The sequence below is a fragment of the Microplitis demolitor genome, chromosome 5, assembly GCF_026212275.2.
Source record: "Microplitis demolitor isolate Queensland-Clemson2020A chromosome 5, iyMicDemo2.1a, whole genome shotgun sequence".
Lineage (NCBI taxonomy): Eukaryota > Metazoa > Arthropoda > Insecta > Hymenoptera > Braconidae > Microplitis > Microplitis demolitor.
The window spans coordinates 6,712,592-6,723,203 of record NC_068549.1 but is presented as its reverse complement, the minus strand read 5'-3'; the positions used below and the strand labels follow the sequence as shown (position 1 = coordinate 6,723,203).

Below are 10,612 nucleotides of genomic sequence, written 5' to 3'. Positions count from 1 at the left end.
TAATAATTTGAAAAATACATTATCTAAAAAAAAGTACAATTGATGTTTTATTTTAAGCTATGGACTTCAGCGACTTAACTCGAAACTTTTTTTGAAGGAAATAAAATTTCCTATCATATTTTTATTAAACTTTTTAGTGTACCTTTATTGGTTTACGTTCTGCAAGCCAATAAATGTCAATTTTATAGGAAAAATGACTGCCGCAACGGACACAAGTCAACAGATTAAATCTATGGACACTCTTGAAGAACACTGTTCCCTACAATTTGCAACAAACAGCGCTTTGATATCATAAAATGCAGCTGAGCATTAGAAAGTAAAAAGAAAAGTAATTTAATTTACGTGTATTTTAAATAGGAAATCTTTAAAATCGAATGAAAAGTCCGCCGGAAACAAAGCACCCTAATATATATGCTTAAATTCAACAAGGTTTATTTTTTACTGTTTTTATATACCTTCAATATATATTTTTATTCACACGGTTTTCAGAAAATTTCCTTCGTCATAATTTTTCTTTTTAATTTAAATATATAATATTCAATTTTCCCGCGTTTATTTAAAATATACGTGTCAAAAGCACTGTTAATTTTCAACGCTCAAAACTGTTTCACATTGTGTGAAATTTAAAAATACGTGGGGGATCATATTTATAGTTAATTAATATTTTTTTTTTTTTTTTTACGAAATTCTATATTTAACAAACTGTTGTTTTATAAATATCACATTTTTAAACAAATTTATTTTGGACATCTCTAGCCAGCATGAAAAAGCGCCTTTAAATTTATTTTCATGAACACGTCACGCATAATAACGGAAGTATATAGATCGATTCTCTCACAGCCTACGGCTATATATAAGTATAAAACGCATGCGTTTGTTCAATTTTATTGCAAATATTCCAAGTGTAACATCATAACCTGATCCTCAACCATAAGTTAGACGACTGTATTGTGCCCTTGCCGAAAAACGTAGGACCTAAATAAATTTTAAATTAAGGTAAATATAAAATTATATATCGATTAGTTTTTATCTTTCATAACAACATATATATTCTATTCATTCATTTAATTATTAATTTACGTAATTAATTGACTCTTTTGACTTTGGCATGTGCCGTAACAGCATAATCTATCGGATAAATCATATTTAAATATATAACTGTTATTTTATTAAATATTCGTAATGTATAAATATGAAGTAAAAATTTCTATTGAAATTTTTCAATTATTCAAATATTTATATCAACCGAAATTATTTTTCTCACATATGTACAAACTATGATCCTTAAGTTAGACAATTCAAAATTTTCAAATTTTTTTTTCACGCCAATTACAAATAAAAAAAAAAACTCAAAATATGCACATGTAGAAATTAAAAAAAAAAAACGTAAAATTTTTTATAATTTATCGTTTTGAAAAAAAGCAAAAAATTATCATATGTCGGCTAACTTCAGAATCATGTAAAAATTTACGTGAGAATGTAGCAGTCATCGGACTAATTCAAAATCATTAATAATTAACAAAATTTTTTAAATGCGCATTTTTTTTAAATTTTATTTTATTAATTATTTACTCTATTAATTTAAAATTTGTCTGATGTCTGCTACACATTCATATTCATAAAAATTTATGACCATAAAAATAACTCGTTATAATAATTAAAAAATGAGGAATAATTTGCGTTAGAACTATGAATATTAATTTTAAATTGCAGAATCTGCAAACAATTTAAAAATGTCAACTTTCGGTGGTTTAATTGAAGAAATACCAGGAATTTCAGTGGATCGTTTTGACGGGGAAAATTTAAAATCATCTATTTTTTTTTTAAGTCATTGTCATACTGATCATATGAAAGGATTATTATATACTGAGGGTCAATATTTTATTGATAAATTACTAAAACATAAACAATATTTATATTGTACTCCAGTTAGTAAAAAAATACTTGAATACAAACTTTCCAAATTTGGTTCTGACGCCGAATTTATTAAAACAATTGATTGTTGTTCACCGGTAATCGTGGATTATACAGTAGACAATAATAAATTTTATTTAACAGTAACATGTATACCTGCTGGACATTGTCCTGGTTCAGTTATGTTCCTATTTGAAAATGAAAAAACCTCTGTTCTTTACACCGGTGATTTTCGTATTGGTTCAAGTGATTTATCTAAATTAAAACCGTTACACAACGACGTTAATAATATAATGATACCAAAAAAGTTTGATAGTATTTATATTGATACGACATTTTTTAATCCTATTAATAAATTTTTCCCAAGTCGACGCGATAGTGTCAAAGAAATTTGTCGAGTTGCTAATGATTGGATCCGTCAAGATGTTAATAATATTGTTGTATTAGAATGTTCTGCTCATTACGGACCTGAGTATTTATTTATCGAATTATCCAATGCATTAAATCTCCGAATACATGTTAAAAACAAAGTCTATGAAAGCTATACATTTGTTCCGGAGTTATCAAAATGTGTGACCAATGATCCTCAGTCAACACCTATCCATGCTTGCATGAATAAACTCAATCGTTATAGTAATGTTGTGTTAGAGTGTCGTCGTAATGTAGAATTTAAATCAGTTATTACTATTGTACCATCAGTTTTTCGTTGGAAAGATAAGGATGTAACAAAAGGTATCACTGAATGGGACGGTTGTAACAACAAATTTAATGTTTGTTATTCATGTCATTCGTCTTATGACGAGCTTGTTGATTTTATTAATTATTTTAAGCCGAATAAATTATATCCGTGTGTTGTTCCAAAAGAAATAGAATTTGAGGATTTTAGTAGTACATTGAATAAACTTTTGGAAAATTCTAAAGAAGCTAATGATTATTTTACCGGTTATGATATGGATCTTTCAAAGCCTGAGTCGCTTAACGATGCCAGAGTTGAGGCTTGTAATTTAAGTGATGTTGACGATGATTAATATATAATTATTAATCTATAGGCTTATTGACTTGAGGCTTTTAAGGGATTTAAAATTTTGAACAATACTTTATAATTATAAAGAAATCGATCAAACTAAATTAGTGTTTTTTCATAAATCTTGTTGATAAATATTTATAATCATGTTTAATTCTATTTTAAAATTTAATAATCATGTTTAAATCATAACTAACTTTGTATTTTATATTTTTACAAAATAAACACATGTTATCATTAACTGATCTCTGAGTTTTAGTAATTATGCAATTTTGCGGCTCAAAATAACTATAATATCCATTCAGGAATTCATAAAATCTGTTAAGTTTTAATGCGGATTAAAGAAAACAAAGGTAGTAGAATCGAAATTACAATTCGTAGCTTAAGCTTTGTCCTTATTGGTTTAAAAGTAGAGTTGATCATTTGTTGTATTGTATTATTAAGGGGGTTCGAGCGAATCTATTGTAAAGAGGATTTTCCAACTTTAAGATTTGAAACTTACTATGTATATAAATAAATACTTTATCGATGTATTCTCAAAATTTGAATATGATTCGCGTTTAGTTTCTTAGAAAAAAAAGATTTAAAAATGACGTTGTTAAAGTTCTTATACACAACTCTTATGGCGGACAAACTTCCGTCATGACACATGATTTTTTTCATTATTAACCTTCCAGGTTCAAGAAATAAAAAACCATACGTCGTAAACTTGAATCTTTTTAGAATATTATAAGATTTTAGTAATATAGTATTACTGTTGTAATTATTTCAATAATTGAAGTTAAACTTGATTTTTTAATCTCGTTCATAGACAGAGATACATATTATTGAGAGTTTGGCGACGTTGCGGAAGCAGCTGAGATAAAAATCTAAGGTAGAAATACATTAGAAAGAAAGACAAGATTAGAAATAAATTTTTCCCGCTTTAATTTGAATATCGAGTTTCAAAAGTTAGAACGCGCTGTTATCACATCTTTTTATAAAACCATATGTCAAAAATAATCAAGTCATATCCTTACTTTCTTCCATTAAATAAATAATAATTATTAATTTATGAATTCGTTATGTTATTATAAATTAAAATAATGAATTTTTATAATTATTAGGAGCATTTAGCAAACAAAAAATTCAAATACTATTTTGATTCACTAGTTTCGCTCGAACCTCCTTAATGTTACATTTATTGTTTTTGAGTTAAAAATGTAGTAATTTTGAAAAATGTATTTTTGAAAACCGATAAGCGGCTGCTCTTCAGATGGCTGTAACTCAAAAAAATTATTCGAGATATGCACTAGAAAATGTAGTGTTATTTTTGAAGCTATAGACTATGGAAATATTCAAAAAAATGAATTGATTTTTTAAAAGTTCAGACTAGTGATCCTTCAATAATATATTTATAAAAATCTTTACAATGAATTCATAAATGGAATGATTTTAATTTTATATACAATGCAATTTTTATCTAAAAATGACAATTATATCTTTCTTCTAATATTTTCTCGACATATTTAATTTTGTTACAGAAATATTTTAATTTTCCGTTGTTGTAATACAAAAATATTTTTGAAAAATGGCCGTATCCGCACTTGCTCAAGAAAAATTCTGGATTAACAAATCAGCTTACGATGCAGCTGAGCGTTCTCACTTTGAACGTCTCTACAAGGTGAGATAATAATATTTATTTTATTTAATTATTATAAAATTAAAAATTAATTCAATTATAAATAAATATTTTTAAACATATTAAAAAAAGATTACTTAAATTACGCATAATTTTCAAATGAAACTTAGCAATTTATTTAAATTTAAATTTATTTACATGAACACATTTATTTTTAATATGTTTAAAAACTATGGGCCTCATATCATAGTAAATTGACTTTAACACTCATTCTTATCGTTCATATTAATTATTTGGTTTTTTATAACGTTCATAATGCACGAGGAATATCTGGTGACAGTATTAATTAACCTTTTGCTCTTTTTTTTGCATCCGACTTTATCTGTATCCAGATCTGATAAATTATTGATAAAATAATTGATAAACGTGTCCGCTCATTTCTTCTTCCTCTATGTATTTATTAAACTATTAACGCGAAATGACCGTCAAAAAAACGGTACGGTAAAACAAAATTTTGGTTTTCTGGGCTAAAGTTTGCGCGAGAACCGGCATGAAATTAAAAAAATTACCGCTGGCCAATTGTCTGATAATTGTTCAGACGAGTTCTCTGCTTTACATCACTAATACAAACTATTACGATTAATTTCATAGACAATGTTAGCAATAAAAATTGGAAATTTTAAATATTAAAAAAAAAATAAAAGTGGAAATTAATGGGAACACATTTATTTTTTAAAATTTTATTGAATAATCCCGTGAATATTTTTAATTTGCGTTACGATATTATTATTTGCAACTTACTGCTAAAAAAAGTTTTTATTTAATATAAAGTTTTTTAAAATTGAAAAAGTACATTTTGTTGTAAGAGATATTTTATTATTTAAAAATTGTCAATAAAAATAAACCATAACTGTAAGTTGAATAGTTAAAAAATGTTACAAGGTGGCCTCTCGTATAATTTTGGAATGCGATGTTTCGGAAAAATTAATATCAACTAAAATAGAAGATTTTGTACCGTCAAATTTAACAACAAAATCATCATCAAAAAAATCTAAAGAGAATAAAAATAAAGCAGATAAAAAAAATAAGTATTCAAAAAATACTGAACACGATTCTGCTGATAAGAAAGAAGTTTCTAACCAGGTATATAATAGAAATGAAAGTTTAATAATTTATGCTATAAATTATTTTTTTGTAAATAGTTTGTATTGTATTTATTACTATAATAGATTATTTTCCATTATAGTTTTTATTATATCAAAATATTATAATGTATCGATGTCTTTAGTAGAAAATCGTTTCTTAAATCTTATTATATCTGGAAACAAATAAAATATAGATATTGTTTTTCAGAAGAAAATTTTTTTAAATAATGTGCAATTTTTATTAATTAAACCTGAGCACATCGTGATATGTCGGCTTTACGACAGTAGATCACATCCGAAGCTTTCTTGTTCGAAGTAGAAAGAAAAAAAATAACAACTATTTTAGGAATCAATCCCCTTTTTTTTCCAGAATACCTTCTTTATTAAAATTGTTAAAATTTGTGACATTATTAAGCATCATTCCAAGAATATTCTGCTACATTTTCATAAAAAAATATTTAAAAATGAGCTGGTGGTAGTACGGAGAGACGAGTCATGAACAAAAAAAGTCTCCATGCTATAGGCAGGATAACTCATGACTGCCTCATTTGAAATCAAAAAACCAAAAAGATTTCCTTAGTAGATAAGTTTATCTTGGATTTGAACGAAGGAATAAACAAAATATTCATTTTTGAATTTTTGGCAAAGGCGCAATCAAAAAACGCTGATTTTTGCCAAAAATTCTTTCTTTTATTTCATTAAAAAATAAATACTCATTGAAAAAAAAAATCCTTTGTTCAAATCTAAGATAAACTTATGTATTAAAGAAATCTTTTTGGTTTTTTGATTTTAGATGAAATAGTCATGAGTTATCATACCACTGGTTTATTTTTAAATATTTTTTTATGAAAATTTAGCAGAATGTTCTTGAGATGATGCTTGATAATATCACAAATTTTAAGAATTTTAATAAAGAAAATACTCAAAAAAAAAAATCACAAAAATATCCTCTTTTTTGTATCTCAGGCATCTCCCCCCGTTAATGACGCTAGAGATAGGAGACTTTCAATCGGCAACTTTATAACTTGAGAAGAACTGTCATTTTTTTCTCGTTCATACTCGAGCGGACGAGCAATAATATTTTTGTAACACTTGCTTAATAAAAAGAAATTCTGTCTACTTCTTTCTCATCGAATAAAATTTAAAAAAAATAATAAAGATTTCTAGATCATAAAGAGTTGTGTCAAGCCTCGATCTTTATTTTGCATTTAACCCTTTCAAACCTGATTTTTTGTTTTTTGGAATTTTCATGAACCGATTTTTTTCCTGTTATAGTAGGTACTACTGAGTATGGAAATATTGAAAAAGCTTTTACGAAGTTTATAATGTTCGCAAACAGAAACAACCGTTTTTAGTTACGTAAATTTTTATTTTGCTATATTTATTTAACAAAACTTTAATGTCCTCAATTGTGCACGGTAGGTTTGAAAGGGTTAAAATTTATGTTTGAGAGAAAAGACAAAAATACGGGTTAATAAATTACGGGTTAATAAATCACGGAATTAGCTAAGAAAAAATTTAAAAAGTGAATTTTCTAAAAATTGTAAGGTCGGGAGATTTTCTACTGAAGATATCGCTTTTAGTTATTTTATTGTAGAGCATGAATTTTTGTAGGCTTGCCTTTGAATTGTCATGGGTAGTCTGTTACTTTTAGTTTAATTGTTATCGTAATTTTATAAGAGGATTTTTTGAAATAATTTAACGCGTCTTGTTGATTGTGTATCATATATGAATATTGCATCAATTATTTTATTTACTTATTTTAAAATTTAAAGACTAATAAAATAATCGCTTTCTATGCATCATATATATTTTTAAAACTTAAAGCATCGTAGAAAAAATAATAAATTATAAATTTTTAAAAAATTAATTCGTTTGGCATAAATTTATCATTCATATCGGTGGGTGCAGGAAAGCCGAGTGTCTGGTTGCTCAGAAGATCCTGCCAGTGGAAGTTTGGCCAATGAAGTTGCAAAAGCACGACAACACATTAAAAAGGGTTTACAGTGTGTGAGTACCGTAAATTTTTGCTCACGTCTTGATTTAAAATGTTTCGTTCTATTTAATTTTTATTCTTTGTTTGTATTTTTTTATTTTTATTCTTAAAAAAAAAAATAAATCGGTTTCAAAATTCTTTGGAAGAAATTATAACGAAAAAATCACGGATTATTTTTTATTACTGATGTGTCAAAATCATAGATTAAATTTTAAATAACTTGTATAATTCTTGTATCAGTATGTGGCATCAAAGCCCTTTAATAACAAAAACTTTTGGTATACTGGGAAAAATTCATCAATGGGCTTTTACTAATTTATATTTTTCATAAAATAACCATCTCATATATCTAATTAAATTAAATAATAATTATTCTTTCAAGCTAATTATTAAATCTAACAAAAATAAAAATGTTATATAAGTGTAATATTCTTTCTTTGCGTTTATAAAATGATGTTGGAATTCATTGAATAATTATATTTTTAATTTTTTTTGTTTTATAGCTCAACAACATTTCCGGTGATTCAGCTGTGCCTTCCCAAGATTTAATGGGACGCCTTACTTATCTGGAGAATGATAACCGAGAACTTCATGCTACAGTAAAAGCATTGAACAAACGTAGGGCAAATATATATATTTTTTTTTTTTTTTCGAATTTAAATTCTGAGTGCCTGCTCTACACTAGCTCATGATTTGAGGCCGCGATTCGTGTTTGATCTTTGTGCAAAAAAATATATTTCTGAACTCTAAGGTAGTCGTTGAAAATTAAATTTTCTCAGGCGCCTCATAAAAAGCTTCTTTTTAGAGACGAAATACCTGGGGAATTTGGTTTTTTCATTTTAAGTAAAAAGAACACGTGCCTCAGGACGATCAAAGTTCATTTTTCGATACAATCGCGGTTTTTTAAAAATATCTCTTGAAATATGCAGATTAAAGGAAAAAATCATAGGAACAATTTTGTAAGAAATTAAATTCTTGACAAAAAAGGTCATGTTAATTTTTATCATAAAATGTTTATTTATGGAGATATTTTAAAAAAACTTTTTTAGACCTTATTAATTGAGCATTTAAAGAATTACGAATGTTAAAAATAACATTTTTTCTTAAATATACACAACTTCGTAGCTCGTAACATATTAATCATTAATGCTTGTTATAGTTTCTATATACTTAGAAAAATGTTATCTTTTAAATTTGTAAACTTTAAAACGATCAATTCAGACCCAAAAAAAGTTTTTTTTTAAATATCTTCATAAATTACTTTAAATAAAAAACCACATTCCTCACTTATTTTTTCACTATAAAGAAACTTTTTATGTGGTGCCTGAGAAAATTTAATTTTTAACAACTACCCAAATCCACACTTTTGTTTCACGGGTATTACAGGCTTTCGCAGCGCGAATGTAGGGCAAGCATTTAATTTTTTTTAATGGTCATAATAATAAGAAATATTTATTATTTTTTTTTATAGATATAACTGATTTAGAAGCCGCTATTAAGAAACTAGAAATAACAGTATCTGGTCCAGAGCCAGCTCCTTATCTTTGCATTTGTCCTGCAAAACCCCCTTCAGAAAAAGCTTCACCACCAGCAGAAGATGATGACGATGACGTTGATCTATTTGGTTCTGATTCAGAGGTAAGTTAAACTTTAATTATCATAAAATAGTAACTTAAATAAAGATTATCAATTAATACTAAAATAATTGCTTGTATTATAAATTCATTGTGTATAATGTCATAAAATTAAATATTATGAGTAGTTATAGATTATTGTATTATACAAAAAAATATTTAGTTTTATTAGATAGTTTTGCACGATCTTTTTCTTGTCTATAGTTTATGAAACGATTTTAAAATTTGTGATCTACTTCTACTGGTTTCTTAACACAAAATCTATTTGTACAATATTTTATTAAATTTAAATGTCCTTTGATATGTGAAAATAAATTTATAAATATTAAATATTTTTTTAACTCTAATTAAATTATTAAATTAATTATTTTATAAATGATTCTGCAGTTTAATTAAAGGATATAATGATGTTTTACACCAGATATTCCTGATATAAACGTCTTACCGTAATTAAAATATTTTCCATGATATATTTATTCTCAAATTATTTTTTTTAATGCTCATAATCATCATTCCATTCATTAAATATCAATTGTCATTAATCATAATCGATTAAAAATGTTTTTTTTCTATGTTTCATTAGATCACATTCATTAAAATTGTTTCATTATTTATGAATTATAAATTCAAATCCATTATATTAATTTTTAAGGGTGAAGATGCTGAGGCTGCTAAAATAAGAGAAGAACGTCTTGCTGCATATGCTGCGAAAAAATCTAAAAGTTAGTAATTTTATAAATTAAGAAATTAAAATTACATTGAAGTATTTAATATTAATTATTTAAATTTTAATTACAGAACCAGCGGTAATTGCTAAGTCAAGTATAGTTTTAGATGTTAAGCCATGGGATGATGAAACCGATATGAAAGCAATGGAAGCTGAAGTAAGGAAGATCACTTGCGATGGATTATTATGGGGAGCAGCTAAACTCGTTCCACTGGCATACAAAATCCATAAGCTTCAAATCTCCTGTGTTATTGAAGATGACAAAGTTTCAGTCGATTGGCTAACTGAGGAAATTGAAAAGAATGACGAGATTGTGCAAAGTGTAGACATTGCAGCATTCAACAAAATTTAGAATATATTTAATTCACAATTAATGCCATTATTTTAAATAACGATAATTTATATTAATTCAATGACATATTTTGGCATTATTTTCATTCCATTATCAATAAATAAAGTTGCATTGAAAATTTTACTCTTTTCTTATATATTTATTTAATATTCCCCAGAAGACAAAACAAACTTAATTATAATATTTTATAAAAAATTTA

At 26.0% G+C, this 10,612-nt stretch overlaps 1 protein-coding gene across 3 annotated transcripts; it reads left to right on the top strand.

Moving 5' to 3' along the window:
* The first annotated feature begins 811 nt into the window (after positions 1 to 811).
* On the top strand, positions 812 to 10,536 carry LOC103572048 (probable elongation factor 1-delta). 3 transcript variants are annotated; one of them, XM_014444787.2, is made up of 7 exons: positions 855 to 996; positions 4,462 to 4,601; positions 7,616 to 7,714; positions 8,204 to 8,318; positions 9,172 to 9,338; positions 9,987 to 10,056; positions 10,133 to 10,536. In XM_014444787.2, the coding sequence occupies exons 2-7, from the start codon at positions 4,509 to 4,511 to the stop codon at positions 10,411 to 10,413; spliced, it is 825 nt and encodes a 274-aa protein (XP_014300273.1). In that variant the 5' UTR covers positions 855 to 996; positions 4,462 to 4,508; the 3' UTR covers positions 10,414 to 10,536. The 3 variants fall into 3 exon arrangements, with proteins under 3 accessions (XP_008548658.1, XP_014300273.1, XP_014300274.1); XM_014444788.2 differs by lacking the exon at positions 7,616 to 7,714; XM_008550436.3 differs by lacking the exons at positions 4,462 to 4,601; positions 7,616 to 7,714; positions 8,204 to 8,318; ... (1 more) ...; positions 9,987 to 10,056; positions 10,133 to 10,536 and adding an exon at positions 1,714 to 3,063 and having other exon boundaries at positions 812 to 996.
* The last annotated feature ends 76 nt before the right edge of the window (positions 10,537 to 10,612 follow it).